Here is an 18,953-nt window from a genome sequence, read left to right on the forward strand (position 1 = left end):
CGCACAGGAAGTCCACTCTGAAGCACCGGAATTTCCTCCATTGTCGCTTCTCTCCTGTTTCCACTTCCACTTTCTTCACTTTCAGTTGTTTCTTTTTTGTTTGTTTGTTTGTTTTAAAGGTTTTGGTTTTGGCTTGGGGGGTTTTCGTGGTGGTGGGAGGCACAGGAGCAAGGAGAGAGAGAGAGAGCGCCCGCACGTTAAATATACAAAATGGGGGTCCAGTATTCAGGTAGGTCTGTGGCTAATTCGGGTAAGGTAGTAGACACTGGGGCTGTTGTTCAGTCTGGTCTGGTCTGACTCTGGATAACCCTGTGGACCATGACACGCCAACACTGCCCATGGGGTTTTCCTGGCAAAGATACTGGAGCGGTTTGCCATTTCCTTCTCCAGAAGACTAAGGCAAACAGGTTAAGTGACTTGCCCAGGGTCATACAGCCAAATAAATATCTGAGGCTGGATTTGAGCTCTGGTCTTGCTCTAACCACAGTACCACCAAGCTACCTCCAAGCATATGCACAGTATTCCTCAAATGTCAAAGTGTGGCCTAAAAGAAAGTTATTATTCTCATGGACTCCAATTCCCTAATTTAGCAGGAAGGGAAATAGAGTCCAGCAAGGCTGGCGCATTAGCAGAGTCTAGGTTTGAACACAGGGGTTCTGACTCTAAATTCAGTGTTACTTACAGATTGGCCTACATGAAGCCAAATACATTTTTCCATTCAGTCAGAGTCAAAAGTCAAGCCAAAAAAGAAGGGAAAGGGAAAACCAGACATGGAATTTATAAAAGAAAGAAAGTAGGAATCACTCTCAAAAAATCACTTCCCTTCAGGGAGCCACTTTTCTCAAAGGCCTGAAGTCTCATTTAGAGTCACTCCAGAGTGGGTTTCCCAGCTGCCATCAGTCTCCTCCCATTAGCCTACACAAATCCCAGTGTTAGGTGAGATGTGTATGCACATGTGTATTCACAATGTACACACATGTATATCATATGTGTGAGTATATAAGGTGTTTCTACATGCAAACTCAATTTTTATGCATGCTTTTTTTGTTTTATTTTTGACCGGTCCTATAATTTCATTGGTCCACGAAACTCCAAGCAAGGAAACTCTGCAGGCCAGAAACTATTATACAACTTGTTGCAAACACATTATTATGAATGTGTAGCCTGCCTCCAGCCATGCCCAAAGAGGCATACTCCCCACAAACCTGAGGGGGGAGAAGGGACTTGCCCGAGGTTTTACCAGCGTTCCCCCAGGACCAGTGGTTTATTCCTGATTTTGAAGTAGAACTGCCTTCTGGGAGAGGGAAGCAGGAGGAGAGATGGATGCCTAACTGCCGAGGAGCCTTGCGATCAACAGAGCTGACTGGCGGTCATTTGAGCATGGCATAGAATGCTGACCAGAAGCTATGTCTGAGGCTGGACTTGTATTACTGGCCAAGTGGGAGCTGGGAGCATGGGACAGGGATCTGTGACCCGGACAGGGAGGGACCTCAGGGAGCTGGTTCACTTGATGCTGCTTGTTGTGTTAAGTAACTTACTAGAAGGGACTCGGGAAACCCTTTTTAGGAGGAACGCTAGACACGAGCCATACCTGATTTCCTGTGACTCTGAAGTCAGGGCATAATGAGCCAGTGGTTCCCCAGGACTGAACCTAAACCGAATTTAGAATGAAAGTCTCCCTTCTGAGAAAGCCCTCCCCATCCCGATCCCCAGATGGCAGATGACACTCGTGTATTTGAGGCAGCTAAATAGACTAGTGAATAATATGGACACTCGGAGTTAGAATCCTCCCTCGCCGGCTATCTGTGTAAACTGGAATTGGTCGGTTAAACTCTCGGCCTAGTTTCATCCCCTGTAGGTGAAGTGAGTGTAACAGTAGCGGCTCTACTCCCAGGATGTTCGGAGGACCACATGAGTTAATCTGTCAAGTGTTTTTTGCACACTTTAAAATACTATATAAATATTAGTGCTAATGATCAGATACGAAAAAGGAGAGAAATATTTACATTTGCATATGTATGAATGAAATGATATTACACCTATGTGTACACCTATATACATTCACACACATGTACTTCTTTGGGGATCCACTTATAATTCAGTCAGTCAATAAACATTCTTGGTATTTCACATTGTGTTACTGACGTGGACATGAATGTCTCATACTAGTGGGGTTCAGATATAAATATTCACACAGCATATGTATACGGATACATATAGAGCTATATATACACCAAAGAGATCTAACGTATTGAGCGAGAGAGAGAACCGGCAATGAGCAAACTCCCTCTGCCCCTTCCCTGAAACTTATAGCCTTAGAAAGTTGCCCGGAACACGGAGGGGTTCAGTGACTTGCCCACAGACATATGGTTTTAGTCAGGAAGGAACCCAGGTGTTATGGTCCTGGATTCTCAGCCATACTACCCATGTGTCAAAATCTACACAAGTACATGGATGTACATATATGTGCATGCACATACCCAACTTTTGCAGGCAACCTCATGGCTTATCAGATAACTGAGCTTTCCAGTTCCCATCCTCAATGAAAGGGCCGTGTGTGTGGCAAGACTTGACCCAGTGAAATATAGCTCCCTGCCCCCGGCCCAGCTTATCCCTGAGGGTTCAATTCCACAAATGGAGAAAAGCAATGGTGCAAACGCCCCAAAGTCATCTGCCCTTCCTTTATCAGCAGCTCTAGGGTAGTCCAGTCCCTTGAGGGTTCCCATGCGCCCCTAATCCCCTGCTGCACCCCCATCTTGACGGCACGAAGGAGAATGCTAGACCCCAACAATACTTGTCTTGTATGAAGACCAGACTCCCAACAATCCCCTTTAAGGAGTGGTTGGCCCATGTGAGCTACAATCTTAATTTTAGCTTGGAGACCTGCCATGGTCTGCTTTACCAAAGGAGGGGGAGAAGGTATGTGCGACAGCTGTCCCCTGGCATGTGGGGTGGGGCTTATTTCACAGTCAGAGAGTATAAATCTGGGAACACTGAATTTACCACTTCCCCCAAGGGTATTTTTTCCCCCCATCCAAAAGGACTCGGGCCTTTACACAGGAAAAAAGGCATTATTGCCATGGCTGAAGAACGGAAGCAAAAGGAACCCGCAGCCCTCCAGGACAGGCTCAAAAAAGAGATTGATTTGGTGAACCGAGACCCAAGGCATATTAACGAAGATGTGGTGAAGGTAGGATTGTGATCCTTTTGCTTTGGTCAGAGATTGTCCCAGCCCAGCCCACGGTGCCCCAGAGTATGTCTGCTTGGCAAGTGGAGGGTCATTAGCAAGCTGGGACAAAATATTTTCATTTGAGGCAGGGATAGGCTCTCTGAAGACCTCATTATAACTATGTACCCGATTCCTGAACTTTTCCATAACCAACTCCCAAATGCTTCGCATGGAGTAATTAGAAGAAAATTCGCTGAAGATGATCTAGAATGTTAGAGGCAGGGCAGGAATAAAAAAGGATCAAGGAAATATGCTGGTCTCAGCTGGATCCAGGTATTTGGAGATGGGCTTTTTCTTGGCCTTGGCAGAATTAGAATAAAGACATAGAATGTTAGGATTCATTTAGCCCTTGCCTCTCATTATACTGAGAGAGAAACTGAGGCCCAGAGGAAAAGTGTCTCACCCCAATTTGAGGAGATCTTCCACATGGGTAAGAATTGCTCTTATGTCCTGGGAAAGCTATAACCAAAGGGCTAAAGCCCCTGACTCAGTGGCACTCACTCCTTCTTTGTGCCAGGCCACCAGGGTGACAGGTCATTCTCAAATGGACTTCTCCCAGACTGCTCCCCCTGCCATTCTCGGGACAACTGGCATCTTGGAGGGGTAGCCCAGGGTCCTTGAAACCCTCGGAGGGAAATTCACACCCCTTGGGATACACAGGTGAGGCAACGGGGGAGGCCCCTGGGAAACCCAGAAGAACATTTATAAAATCATAGAGTTTAGAGTTAGAGAGGGCATCATAGGACTAAAGGTGAAGGTAACAGAAGGAGAAGGAGAGAAGGCAGAATCTAGGTGTCTTCTGTTTTAGGTTCTTCAAACTTGGTTGTTGAATAGCATTGTTGTAGCCGGGAAAGGGCTTGCAATGAGGCCTGAATTGGAACCCTTAGCTACAAGTGGTTGGGTCAATAGTTTGACTCCTCTAGTTTCTGCAATGGTGATAAGATAGTAGCCTTTCTTACCTTCTAAAAGATGCCTTGGGAAGAAGGGGTTTTGTAAAGGACATTAGAAGGGAAAGCTGTTATTATTAAATGATCAGAGGATTGAAAGATAGAAGAGGACTTAGAATCCATTGAATTCCCTTCCTCTTTTTATAAATGGAACTGCTCTGTGGTCCAGCCCCTCGTATAACCTCTCAGATTTTCCCTCACTCTCTGGGAAATTTTTGGTAATAATTATCGGCCTCACTCAATTGGTCCTCACCCCTTTAGAAAACTGGGTGTGATTCAGTGAAAAGAATCTTGACTCACAGTAGAGACCCTGGGTCTGGTGCTCACCACCTTTGTGAGCCTGGCTAGGCAAGTCATTCTACTCCCTTTACCTGTAAAATGAGGGGGAAGAGGGGGCTGTGGATGAGATGGCTTCTGAGGTTCCTTCCAGGCCTGGATCTATGATCCAATGAAATTTAACTCAGATCTGGGCTCCGCATGCAGGCAGTCCCAGACAAGCAACATCATAGAAAATGAAAAGGCATTTAATTGGCACCGAAATGAATAGTCAAACAAAAGAAAACAATCTCATCATACATTTTGAATGAGTACAACTGCATTTCCCCATCTCCCCATAGTAGCCTGAAAAAATGAGCCTCTGCAAGACCCACAGCTCCAATAAGAAGACAGAGCAAAAATTCTGCAGCCAGAATCAAAGATTGATGTCTTTGGTGCAGGCAGGGTTAGACCCTGTACTGTGGCAAACAGCTCTTTCCAGTGGCTGCTGCTGGTGATTATATTGCTCACAGAGCTCTTCCATTCTCCAGGAGGTTCCCAGAGAGCCTCTCCAAGCCACGTGGACTAAACCCTACAGAAATCTCCATTATCCGTGCATCTCCTCACTGCCCTTCCGTAATCCCCTGCTACAACCAACCGGCATCATGGGTGCACATGCCTCCTGGTAATGAATCCTGTTTGTCTCAGTACGCATCCATGCCCAGGGCCCAGGTATCCGAGGACGTGCAGTTCAAGCCAACGGAAGCCCCCAAAGGAAGTCCTCTGGTCCTACCACCACCACTCCCTATGTTATTTACTGTGGAAGAAAATTAAGGCCCAAAGAGACTTCCTCATGGCAAGATATCTTATTGGAGGCAGCTCCTCGGATTCCAAGTCCAGCATTCTTCCCCAGTATCGTTTCAACTGCCCCTCATGGGAAGTGACTTACTCAGGCACCAGGATTTGAAGCAGGAATATGGCAGTAAATGTTTTATAGTCATTTGTAGGGGATTGAGGAGCCAATACCTACGAAGGACACCCTTATCAATTTGATCTGTATTATTAACATTTTCTCCATCACTTTCTTCAGTCTAGACAATCAAATATCTGTATACATGTGTATTCCTATATACATATATACATATATACATATATTTGTTGTTCAGTTGTGAGCAACTCTTCAACACCCTATTTGAGGTATTCTTGGCAAACATGCTGGAATAGCTGGCCATTCCCTACTCCAGCTCATTTTACAGACGAGGAAACTGAAGCAAACAGGGTTAAGTTACTTGTCCAGGGTCACACAGCTAGTAAGTGTCTGAGGCCACATTTGAATTCAGCTCTTCCTGCCTCCAGGCCTGGTGTTCTACCCATTACATCACTTAGCTTCCCATATACATGGGGGGGGGGGGGTGTATATGTGTGTGTATGTGTGTGTGTGATCCTTTAGAAGCTCTCATGGGGAACTATCACTATATGAAGAGCTTAGTGGAGTAGGTCTGATTTTTTGCCTCCCATAATGCAGCTCTTCAGAGGATCCCACCAGTACCTTAGAAATGCCATCTGCCATCAGAGCAGGGTGGCCATCCAGGCAAATAGGGATGGGACTCCTCACAGTACCTACAAGGCTTCCCCTCCCTCATCCACCCAGCCAATCCCATTCCCTGAAATATCCCTAAAGATGTCCCTTTGAGTTTAGTATTTCCTTTGATCTAAGAATCTCTTTTATTTTGTATATATTGCAATTTTATTTTAATCACTCAAATGAAAAGTTAGCATGGAAGAAATTTAAGTGACACAGTATGGTAAAAATAGCAGAGAACGAACTGAAAAATAACTCTAAAAAGGAGGTACCCCGAAAGCACGAAAATTCATCATTCATTAGTGTTTCATCTTCACTTTTGATTGACACGATGTGGAAAAAAACATTTTAAACAGCAAACTTTCAAATCATGATGACTCTTCTCAAGAGATTTCAGCACCAACACTAAGATTTGTACATTCAGTTTGTTTGCAACAGACCTGTTAGCCATTTACAGAGTGTATAGTATAGTACAGATTTGTCCCAGATCAAATCGCAGTGTTGAGGAAAGCAGTACTTTCCTGGAATGAGAAAGGCTCCCCTAAACTGTACTCAGCTTAAGATATCCAATTTACAAAAACTGTAATATTCTGATTTTAAAGACGTAGTTTTTAACAATAAGGAAAGTAACCTCAGCTTCTGTTTCTCACTTTAATTACTGAAATCTCTGGCAATGACATAACTGTCAGTATGACAGCAGATGTTTACAGTAAACCTTAATTCAATCAATTTTCTTGTAAAGATCAAATTCAGCAATCTGGGATGACAAAATATAGATGAAAAGTAGCATGAATAAACATTCATGGTATGGGTTTTTTTTCCCTTTTTTACAGAAATCATGTTAATTTTTGCCCAAGGCCCAAAATGTTTCGTGCATAAACCAGTTTCAGGAGTCAGTGTTTTAGTCTTTTGGACCACTTGGACCCAATATTCTATTCCACCAGACTATTGAATTTTTCTAACAAAATCAAACATGATTTCTGACCAGTTTGGTGAGAGGTGGAGACAATCTTAATGACAAAATGTGTGCTTAAAAAGCATTATGTGAACAAAGATGAGAATGCCTCCTATTCCTCTTTAGAGAACAGTACTTTAAAAGCTTGCTTTTTACCTTTAATGCCTTCACTATCATGCAGAACAATGAACAGTGCCTGGAAAGCAGAATTGTATACTATCATGACAAGTTCCATCACAGTCTAGTCTTTAAAATAGAGCCTCTACAGATATAAGAAACATTTTAAAGGGGGCTGGGCGGGGGGACAGACTTCCTTTATCAACCTTCTTTGCAGTGGTAAGTGCTGGGGGGTTGCTTTGGTAACCAGGAGAATGGAGAATCTCTTTGATAAAAGCCAGTTCCCTAAGAGAAGGATTCATTAAACACCCTAACTTCCAAGGTGAGTGTATTTCCTCCAGTGGCTTCTCTGACAGGAGAGCAGGAGAAAGCACTTAGTGTCCTGTAACCATCACTGGCTTGCAGTCAGAGGATCTGCTACTTTTGAGCAAGTCACAAGCCTGTTAACTCATTTATAAAATATATTGGAGGGAGGAAGGAAGGAAGGAAGGAAGGAAGGAAGGAAGGAAGGAAGGAAGGAAGGAAGGAAGGAAGGAAGGAAGGAAGGAAGGAAGGAAGGAAGGAAAAAAGCTTTTTGAAATGCTTACTATATGCAAAGTGCCCTGTGAAGTCTGGAGATACAATCAGAAAAGACAGTCCTCACACTCCAGAAGCTCGCATTCAAAAGGGGGATAACACACATGGGAACTTTCAGCTGTGAATCAGATGGAAAAGGCCCATGGTCCTTAGAGTGTGGCCACAAAGGAGATGGATGCTAATGCTTCTTCTTTAATGGTGTGTCCACCGATAAAATCATGCTGATTTCTGATGTCAACCCGTTGGGCAGTACCAAGGACTGCAGGCAAGAACTTTCTGGATCTTCAGTAGCCGCCAGGTCTCATCTCCACCGAGACTGCTTCCCAAGATGATGTTTGTGAGGACTGGGCTAGATGCTGGAAGGGTGGTTGGGGGAGAACAGTAGGGCGCTGCCTCTCTGAGGACTCTTGGACTTACCTGCCAATTGGCAGCAGTTCCTACTGATGTAAGGAAGATGAGTCTCTTCAATGGCAAGAGTAAAGGATACCAGGGAGGGTTTTCTAGGGGGCTGGAGTACTGGGAAGGCATAGTACCATTTTTAAACATCCAAAAACATCCATGATTTTTAGTGTCATTTGCTATGTAAGGACCTTGACTGTTCTAAAGCCCAATGGAAGAGAGGACGGTGTAGAGGGAAAGGCACTGACTAGAATCCGAGGACAGAGGTTTAAAGTGGATGGGAGCTGTCAGGAAGCCTCCTTGCACCTCATTGTCCTCAACTGTAGAAAGAGGAGATTGAACTAGAAGGCCTCTGATGTCCCTTTAGGATCTAGATCCATGAGTTGGAAGACCCAGGTTCTAGTCCTGCCTCTATAGGCCAGTTGTCCCAGTTCCTGGACTTCATCTTTGGCATCTGCCAAATATTAGGGCTCTGGAACAAGTGATCTCCAATATCCTTTCCAGCTTTGAGGTTCTATGAGGATATTTGTGTGTCTATGTGTGTTTGTATTTCTTTTCATCTTCATCAATTACTTAAAATGTGCATCTACTAGGTGACCCAGTACAGAGAACCCAGGACTTGGGATGTGGAGGATTTGGGTTCCAATCCTGCTTCAAGACACTTACAATGTGACTTTGGCAAGACTCTTAACCTGCCTCAACCTCAATTTCCTCATCTGAAAATGTGGATCATAATAGCACTTGCTCCACAGTTGTTGTGAATAGCAAACAAGATAGTGCATGTAAAGCCCTTGGCAAACCCTAAAGAGATGCTAATAGATGAACAACCAGGAAGTACTGTAGTGCACAGAGTGCTGAGCCTAGAATCAAAAAGTCCATGTTCCGAGTTCAAATCCAGTCTCGGACACGCACTAGCTGGGTGACCTGGGGAAACTAATTTAATTCCATTTGCCTCCATTTCCTCATCTGTAAGCTGGAGCTGGAGAAGGACATGGCAAACCACTCCGGTATCTTTGCCTAGAAAAATCCCAAATGGGATCACAAACTGAAACAACTGAACAAAAATACTATGGGGTCAAAGTGGAAGACCTAGAGAATTTTCTCTGTGAATGGCATTCCACACATTTGGCAGGCTATGTGATTCTGAAGCTATGGTGAAGTCGTGTAAAGAAAATAGCCTCGCTCATCATTCTCAGAGCATGGCAGCATTGGAAGGGGCCTCAGCAGACGTCTATTCAAACCAGAAGTAATCCCCTCGCACACAGAGCCCACCACTGGGCGTACAGTCTTTGCTGGTGACTTCCCACGTGGAGGAATCCACTAACAGCCAGGCCAGCCCTTTCTACTTTGGAATAGCGTAAATTATTTTGGAGGTTTTCCACTAGACCAAGTCTAAGTCTGTCTGTCTGTCTGTGACATCTTCCCATTGTTCCAGGTTCTGGATTCCGGGGCCAAAAAAGGCAAGGGCAGTCCCTCTTCCACTTACTAGGTCTTCAGCTCTCACAAATAGCTGTCCTCACTCCCTTGAGGCTTCCCTTCTCCGAGCTTAGCAGGCCTACTTCCTTCAAATGACATAATAATTACAACAATAGAGATGTTTAATGGTAGTAATTAATCCATTAATTATTAAATATTTAGTAGTAATTTAATGGTATAAGTAGTATTCATAGAGTACCTACTGTGAGCCATGCCCTGGGCTGTTTTACAGATACCTTTTGTCTTCACAACAATCTGAGAGGCAGACTGCTTACATTATTCTCATTTTACATTTGGAGAAACTGAGGCACACAGTTTAGTGACACCTTGAAGGTGAAGAAGGGAAAGGTGAATGCACTTCCTATTTTTACTGACCCCCCGAGTAGGGCAATGGAAAAGGACAGTGTCTGGGGGTCAGAAGACCTAAGTTTGCATCCCACATCTGCAGCTCATTATCTCTGTGACCCTGAGCAAGTCAACACCACGACCAGCCTTTTGTTGTTCAGTTGTTTTCAGTCGTGTCTGACTCTTCATGACCCCATTTGAAGTTTTCTTGGCAGAGACACTGGAGTGGTTGGCCATTTCCTGTTCCAGCTCATTTGACAGATGAAGAAACTGAGGCTGACCGGGTTCAGTGACTTGCCCAGGGTCATACTACTAGTACATATGAGGTCATTGGACTTGAGAAGATGAGTCTTTTTGACCCCAGGCCCAGCCCTCTGTGCATATGGTGCCACCTAGCTGCCTGAGCCATTATCTATTAAGTACCAGCTGTAGTTGGCACTGAACTAGGCACAATGACCAAGCTTAGGTAGCCCACAGCCCTGGCCTTGGGGGTTGCGTTTCCATCTCTCACAGTGCCCACAGTGCATCCTTCTCCCCACACCAGAAGAGCAGCACCTTCCTTTATGAAGCTACAGGGACAGAAAGCCAAATGGACACTAGAGTGGCCATGATGTTGAAGTCCGTGGCAGACTGGGCTCCTCCTAGCCATGACTAGCATTGCCTGGCTCGGTGAGTCAGTGACGGGAGGGCGCGCAACCTCCCAGAGCTCTGGAGGAGGATGCTTAGAGCCAGGAGAGGCGAGCCTCAATCTTGGCTCTAATCCTTAGCCTTAGTCAGATCAGGGCCAGCGTGAGAGGCCCAAAGACTCCCACGGGTCAGGCTGGGGACTCGGCCAAGGCCACTGGACCAAACTAGCTTTGGGGTCATAGGCAAATCGTTTCCCCTTTGATCCTATAGAAAAGAAAGAACTAGCACTGGAAGGGGCAGGGGTGAGAGAGACCAATGGCATGTGGTGAGTCAGGACTAGAACCAGCCTCCTGACTGACTCGGGCCTTTCCACACTTTCATTCAATAAAACGGTCATTAGACCGATGATGTGAAGACAGCGAGGCATTAAGTCTCATGCGTTTGCACTAGAATTCTTTAACGGTGCTTTGGGCAGTAAACAACCACGGAAGCTGATGAGCAGAATATGACATGTCTTGAGGGTTCGCCACACACCATTTTTTCTGTTGCTATGGAAAGGGGTTCAGAGAACCAAGAAAGTTGGAAACAACTGAGTTAGACCAGTGATGCTTAATGAACCGTTCCACAGTTTCATCAAATGTAGTTTCTCTTTAAGCAAAATGTGGCTTAAAATGCTCTCCCTCCCTCCCTCCCAGGAGAGATCCCTCTAGTTAGCTGCCGATCCTCTACCCACAACTGTTAGCATCTCTGTGTATCTGTTTGAATGCCGTATCACTCTATTAGGCTGCAGGCTCTTTGAAGGGAAGCACTGTTTCATTTGTGTCTTGGTTTCCTTGGTATCTAACACAGGTCCTGATCCAGAGGGGGGACGTAAAGATAAACCCTCGTTGAATGAATGAATAAATGGATAAATTTCAGATCCCTATACATGTGATTGCCAGAACCAGGAGACTAAGGCCTATGCCTTGTAAGCAGTAGCAGACAGGATGCTGCCCCTGAAGAAAAAAGACCTCGCTTGCCTTCCCAAGCTGCTTAGCTGCGTAGTCACGCACAAATCAATTTATCTCTGACGTTCGGCTTCCGCATCTCCAAGTGGAGATGTTAACACTTGGATGATACTATGTCAAGATTGCTTTGCAAACGTTAACGTGCCAGGGAAATGAGAGTGCTTATTGTTACTGTTGGAAGTGACTGTCATTCTTTTTTAGACTCACTTGGTCAGAACTGGAGGGCTTGCTGCTTCTTCGGTTGTCCAGGAAGCTCGTGTTTTCGTTTAGTGAAGAAGCCAGTGATCTTCCATAAAAGCAGACCTCACAAACCCCACTCCCTGCTGCTGGGGTCTCTTTCAAAGAGAGTAGTGATAGGGATCGGTAGATAGAGAGTTAGAGAGAGACATGTAGACTATATCTAGAACCAAGAGACCATTGATTAGCACCAAGGGAAAGTAAGCCCTTCTGAACCCAAGTTGACTGATGCTGGAATGAATCTCAATATTATCTGCTCAGACATATTTTGGTGGGGAATCTCCCTGATTATGTCTGGGAACAGAAATAGCAGTCAATGTAATACAGGAAAATGTTCTGTTTTCAGGGATAGTAGGTCTTTGGGCAGTAGGGAAAAGATACCTTGGGAACAGAGTTATAAGTCATAAAGTGCTTGCATTTATAAGGACCTTAAAAATCATCTAGCCCAAGTTCTTCATTTGACAGAAAAAGGAAATTGAGGCCCAGAGAAGATTTAAGCTATGAGTTACCCTTTGGTCACATGTACTCTCTAAATGTGAGTCAGCTTTTCTCAGAATCCTGTATGTACTTGTAGGAAATAGTGTCCCAGACTCTTATGAGTATGTTTTTGTACCAACTGTTCCTGCTATGCTACATTAGTAAGTACCATTTTCTAAAATCTCATTAACTGGGAGTAGTTAATCAATATTGAGGGGTGTACAAGACAGGGGTCAGAACCAAAAATCCCCAAACCCCAGAGGGCTAGCCAATGGTAGAGCCAATCCCAGAAGGAGAACTCAGTTGACAAGTCACCCTCTGGGGACCCAACTGCTAGTGCCAGTGGGTTTGGGGAGACAGGAAGATATGATACAATAAGATCATCTGTTTAGAGCCAGAAGAAAATTCAGTGCTCATATAATTTAATCCCTTCACTTTAGAGAAAAGAAAATAGTCCCAGAGAAATGGAGTGGCTTGATTGAAGCAACAAAGCTAACAATTCTGGCCCAGAACCAGGATTGAAAACAAGTCTTCTGGCTGTGAATTTCCATTTGTCCAAAGTCACACAGCAAAGTATGACACAAGATTTCCAGGGTCTCCTACTTGTTCTTTCTGGGCTCTTGCTCAGTTTTGCCCTTTGTTACAAACTGTAAAGAAGAACTTTCAATTCAATGATAATTTTATAAAATGCCTATTGAGTCAGGTGTTTTGTTGGGTGCTAGGGGATAGAGAAAAAACAGGAAGTGTGTGTGTGTGTGAAGTTAATACAAACTATCTAAAAAGTAAATGAACAAGAGTTTAGGGGGATGTTAGCAACTGGGAGGAACAATAAAGGCCATCTGGAGGAAGCAACTCTTAAACTGAGTTTCGAAGGAAGATTCTAAGAGACTGAGGTAAAGATCATGGGCACATGGCCACATCTTTAAAGGAGACCATGTCAGCATGTGGAGAGGGTCCCCATTTCCCTCTCTCCTAAGTGCCTAGTAGCATAGGTGAAACCAGAATAATCAACTAGCATTTATTAAATGCTTACTATGTGCCAAGTGCTTTATTTATATTCATAAAGAAATATAGATTAATAGATGGGTGGATGGGTGGATGGATGGATGAATGGATGGATGGATGGATGGATAGATGGATAGATGGATGGATGGATGGATGGATGGATGGATGGATGGATGGATGAAAGAATAGAAGACAGAAAAACAGCCCCTGCCTTCCCAGAGGGCTCGTTCATAATTGAGATCTTAAGTGTTCAGACCAACCTGTTGATGGTCAGTCTTGTGCAGGGGGATAAGAATCCATTATCTTAAAACTGCCTGGGAAGAGGCCTTCTCAACTCACAATTGGAGATGCTCTAAGATAAGGGCCTGGTGCCTGGATTTAAACAAGTGGTATTTTCCAAGCAGAGCTAAGAGTGATAAATGATAATGACTTAATGTGTTCCCATTTAAAAGCACCAAATTGAACTCTTTAAAATGTAGCCCATTAGTGGTTCAAGGGCTAGGAAAAGTCCAGATTACCCACAAATATCCTCACCCACCCAGGAGCCACAGAGACAGAGATGTCACCATAAGCCTGTCATTCCTTTGGGTGAAGCATCACCCTTTTACCACGTTTTTCCCCCATGCAGGGCAAGCCCATTAAGCTAACTCATATCAGAAGTTCTAATGACTAAGCTGAGCTGCTTTTCTTCTCCTGAGAAGACACTGAAGGGAGGTGAATGTGCTTCAGTGGAAAGAGCCTTGGATCTGAAGCCAGAATCTGGAGATCCCTTCCTGCCTCAGCTGTTTAGTAGCTGGGTGACCTTGGACAAGTTCACCTTCTCCCCTTGGGGCTTGGTTTCCTTATCTATAAGGCAATGGGGTGGACTATAGATTCAGTCTCTAAACCTGTGACTCTGGAAAACATAAGAGAACTAGGGGCCTGGGAAATGGAACTTATGGAAATGGTAGACAGAAGGGAAAAGAATATGCATTCATATATATAGCACCTACTATGTGCCAGGTGCATAGTGGGTACTTTTACATATATTATCTAGGCACTTTTTCATATCTCATTTAATTCTCACAACTACCCTGTAAGGTAGGCCATGGGTATTGCATAAATAATTGTTGAATTGAAGGATCATCTTTTCAGATTGAGTAAACTGAAGCCAATAAGTTAAGTGACTTGCCAGGGTCATACAGCTAGTAAAGTGTCTGTGGCAGGATTCAAATTCAGGGTGTCTCCATGCTCTATCAGATGTGCCACCAGCTGGCTCTATAGTGCTAAGGTGGCAGAGGGCCTTAGTTTGATCCTAGCTCTGCTGTTTGCAATTTGATTTAGCCAAATCATTTATCCTCCAAAGGGCCTCTGCTGCGTCATTTGAAAAATAAGAGTTAGCCTGAATGACCTCTCAGGTCTCTTCTAGCTCTGAATCATAACCCTGGGCTCCTGTGGATCTGAGTTTCAGTCAGGCAGTTAATTAGCATGTGTTAAACACTTGTGGTTGTGCCAGGCATTATGCTAAGTGGGAATGCAGCCTGGAGAAGAATAAGACAAGGCTGGCCTAGGGACTGCTTAAATGGAGGTTCTGGGAAGAGCCTTCGTTCAGAGGAAAAGGCCTACAGGACCACAGGAGACTCAAAAGGGGTGAATTCCAGGCTGGAGCAGAGCTGAGGCATGGGAGAGGAGGCCCAGAGTCCAGCCTAGAGAGCAGCCCCAGCCCCACTGGCATATTAGCTGGGGAATTTCCAACACGTCACTCATGGTTTCCTATTCGAAAAAATGGTGGGGTTGGACTCTAAAGGGGCCCTCTGGCTCTCCGCCTGCGCTCCTATGATCTTGAAGGCCCTTCTGCCTCTAACATGGGGTTCTACAAAATGCTGTGGATAAGAGACAGAGAGGAAGAAACCAAGTCAAACGATGTCAGGGCTGGAAGAGCCCTTCGAGCTCAACTAGTCCAGCCTCCCCTCTGCAAGTCCAAGGCAGAATTGGGACTGACCACCAGTCTAACTCTGAGCTGCACCATTGAACTGTTCTATGTCCTTCCTCCTTCTCCTCTGATGGATTCTTGGGTACAAGCTACTGAATCGCCCTGAAGAGCTGGGGGTTGCGGGGCGCAGAGATCTTGCCTCCTTTCCCCACCCACTCAATGAGCAGTGTAGACGGTGGAATCCCTCCCCTTTCAGCAGTGAGCTTGAAACCTTGGTGTCTGAGGAGCCCCTCTTGGGGCAAAGGCTCCGGGTTGTCCTGGGGCATTCAGCCAGGTCTCTGGTTTCTGCAGAATAGATGAGAAGACTGAGATGTGCACCCAGTAAGACCTAAAAGGCATTGAGAGAAAAGAAGTGGGTCCAAACATGATATACGGAAATTTCCTTACACAATCAGAATTACTGTGGAATGAGTGGATTGATAGGATCCCTTTGTGAACCATCCAGTCCAAATCATTCCACTCTTCATAGATAGGGAAACGGAGGCCCTGAGTCATTCACACTCCTTGGAGGCATTCAGACAGGCGATTGCAGAGCCTTTTCTTTTTCAGGAATGAATTCAACTAGATAGCCCCTAAGGTCCCTTAAGACTCAGAAGTGCCAGCATTCCATGACTCAGTGCTTACCCTAGAATGTGAGCTTCCTAAAGATGGTAGGGACCATCTCACCTTTGGATTTCTATCCCTTGTGCCTAGCATAGTGCTTGGCACATTGTAGGCATTTACTAAATGTTTGTTGATTGAGTGTTTTGTGAAACTGGGGTTGAGGAGGCATATTGTGAAAAGAGTGCCGGCAGGGGCAGCCAAGTAGTGCAGTAAACTAGATAACATGCTGGGCCTGGAGTCAGGAGGACCTGGGTTCAAATGTGACCTTAGACATTTCTTAGCTGAGTGGCCTGGGCAATTCAATAAACTCAATTGCCTGACTCTTGCTGCTCTTTTGCCTTAGAATTAATATTAAGGCAGAAGGTAAGGCATGGAGAAGGAAGGAAGGGAAGAAGGGAAGAAGGAAAGAATGAAGGGAGGGAAGAAAAAGGAGAAAGTGGGTAAGGGAGGGAAGGAAGAAAGAAGGAAGGAAGGATGGATTTAAAGATAAAATGCCTGGGTTCCAATCCCAACTTTACTGCATGCTGCTTTTATGTGATCTTGGACAGGTCATCCCCACTTCAGGTCTCAGATTGTTTGTTAACCCAGATTAGTGATCTCTCTGGATCCTTCTAATTCTAAATCCTGTGAACCTCCGACTGTAGAGAGTATTTTACATACAAAGTAAGAAATCCAGACAAAAGGAATCTCTTCCAAGATGGGTCCAGGACAGGGGCTTTGGCCATGCTAGTGACCTAACGTCCATGCCCAGTATTGGCTGGTCATCTGCAGGCTATTCCTATGTGTCATATAATCCTCCCATAATCCTTTGCACCTGCCAACTGTGGGGCCCAAACACCCACACACTGGTATTCCACCCAAACTTACCCTCCTCATCTGCGTCTTCATTCACACTCAATCAAAACTCTTCTGTCCCATTATTTTGGTCCCTTCCCCCCGCCCAGGGAAGGCACCTAATTCCTATTCCAGAATTCACAGCTAAAAGATGGTTGGATGTGATATAACACAATGCTGGCAGAACTTTACGTTTTAGAGCCAGGAGGGGCTTAGAGAGCCCCACGTTCAATGGCTCCTCTTCTCCTAAGAAGGAGATTAAGACCCAGGAAGGCGAGGGGATTATTTCCGGGGGTCACAAAGCGAATCAGAAGCAGAACTAGGCCTCGAAGCCAGCTCTCAAGAAAAGTGACCCTGGAGGCAGTTCCAGTCTTGCTCTGATGCTTACTGGCTGTGTGGCCTTGGGCTAGTCTTGGCCAACAAGGAGGATTCACATTTATGCTGCCTGCTTCACAGGGAAGGCTAAATGAGAGCCGACAACTGGCCAGTCAGTCAATCAGCATTTCAGTGTTCCGGACGAGGGGCTGGGGTACGCCCCAAGACGATGCTCAGGGAGCTCCCCTGTGACGGGCCCCGTGTCTGTAAATCCCAGGGCCCCGGGAGGCTGAGCTGCCCTCCTCAGGTACAGGTGGCCACCCCTCCTGACTCGAGCCCAGGCTCCGAGGAGGGCCTCGCAGCCAGTAGGTAACAGAAAGGATGAACTTGAAGAGTTCCTTTTCCTTCCAAGCACTGTACCCACTACCCCGGACTGCCTTTGTAAGCTAGTCTCGGCTTATTTTTGCAGATTTCCTGGGAGCTCTGCAGGAGGGATGCCCTCTTCCAAAGCAGAAGGATACCTGCTTTGCCACGCGTAGACTTTAAAAGTTGCCTAAAAGCATGAAGAGGTGAAGTGATTTGTCCAGTAGCACATAGGCAGTATGGGTAAGAGTCAGGATTTGAACACAGGTCTTCCTCACCCTGATGTTGGACCTTGATTATTGTGCCGTACTGCCTTGCTAACTGCCGTCATCATCATTATCATAGTCGCACTAAATGTAATGGATACTGCAGGATATAATCAGAATATCTTTTCATTTCCCCAGGCTCCCGTGTGTTCTAGCTGCACTGGGGGCGTCTTTGGGAAGGGCAGGCATGAGGGCAAGCCTCAGGACGGCACATAGCAGGCAGGCAGGCCTTCTTCAGGCCTCCCCAGCCTCCTGCATATGCCTGAGGCCCTCCACACCAGCTACCCCATCCTTGCGCTGCCCCAGCTGGCTCACACTAATCAAACTACCACCTTACTGCTCCAAAAATAAATCTAGGAGAGGCTGCCTGACTTCGTTAGGCACATTCATTTCCCTTCTCCTTCCCTCCCTCCCTCCAGACACAGACAGAATATTTTTCCTTAGAAACAGAGCAAAGGGAGCATGGCCAGACCTTCACCAAAATAAGTCATTTCCCCTCCAATGCTAGTAACTAAAGAGTGAAGCCTCTGTATTGTTTGGGGAAATTGGCGCGCACCCAGAGCCGCCGATTACAGCTTCAGAAATGCTGCCTTCTCCTTCCCAGGGAGAGGCTTAGCACACCATGGCCAAGGCCAGCCCTTCTCCTCCCGAGCCAAGCTGGGCAGACAGCTGCGGGACCCTGCCCGGCTCCCGTGATGTAGCCTCAGAGCCAAGCCCTGACTGGAAAGTCAGGCCACTGACTTCTAAGAAGAGGACCGATCGAAGGCGGCCCCCAGCCCCCGGGCTTGTCAGTCACTGTAAGAAGGAAGAGGAAGGCCTCGCCTGTCGTCGCCCCCCAGGAGCCACCCCCCCACTTCAATACTGGGGAGATCATCCCGTCTGTGGGTCCATCTGCCGACGGCGGTCCACGAGCACTGTGTGGAAGCAAAGAGCAGCCTGTGCGGAGAAGGGCTTTGGAGGCATCGCCGGACGTCTAGCTCTAAACAAACGGGCTCTATCTAGCAGCCTTCACCCCTGGGACACGCCCTGTGTGCCCTGTGCCTCCAGGCAGCCGCACACAACAGTTCAATGGACTTGGAAGTCACGGAGGAAAGAGGAGAGAAGCGGAGAGGAAGCGATGGAGAAGGCCTGGGAAGAGGCAGCTTCGGCTGCGGCTTCTTTGGACTAACCCTTCTTGCGATCTAAGGGCTAAACTCAGTGCCTCGCACACAGCAGGCAATTAATGTATGCTCGGTGACTTTATCCTCGCCATCCGAAACCTGGGGGGCAACACCCCAATCTCCTACCGTAGGTGTAGCTTTGACTCTGAGTTGGAGGAGGTGGAGACTGAAGGGAAGGTAGAGATGAGGATGAGGCTGACCGGGAG

The 18,953-nt window shown here is 46.1% G+C and overlaps 1 protein-coding gene across 2 annotated transcripts in view; it reads left to right on the top strand.

The window, feature by feature from the left end:
• Positions 1-19: 19 nt before the first annotated feature.
• The window catches only part of CAV3 (caveolin 3), a 26,826-nt gene continuing 7,892 nt past the window's right edge, over positions 20-18,953 (top strand). The window contains exons 1-2 of one of the 2 annotated variants that reach the window (XM_007500148.3): positions 20-229; positions 3,042-3,190. In XM_007500148.3, the coding sequence (XP_007500210.1) occupies positions 211-229; positions 3,042-3,190 (168 nt within the window). In that variant the 5' untranslated portion in view covers positions 20-210. Of the gene's footprint in view, positions 230-2,931; positions 3,191-18,953 lie in introns of those variants that run through there. The other variant, XM_056804575.1, reaches the window with a different exon arrangement.

This window comes from Monodelphis domestica, chromosome 7, assembly GCF_027887165.1.
Source record: "Monodelphis domestica isolate mMonDom1 chromosome 7, mMonDom1.pri, whole genome shotgun sequence".
Taxonomy (NCBI): Eukaryota; Metazoa; Chordata; class Mammalia; order Didelphimorphia; family Didelphidae; genus Monodelphis; species Monodelphis domestica.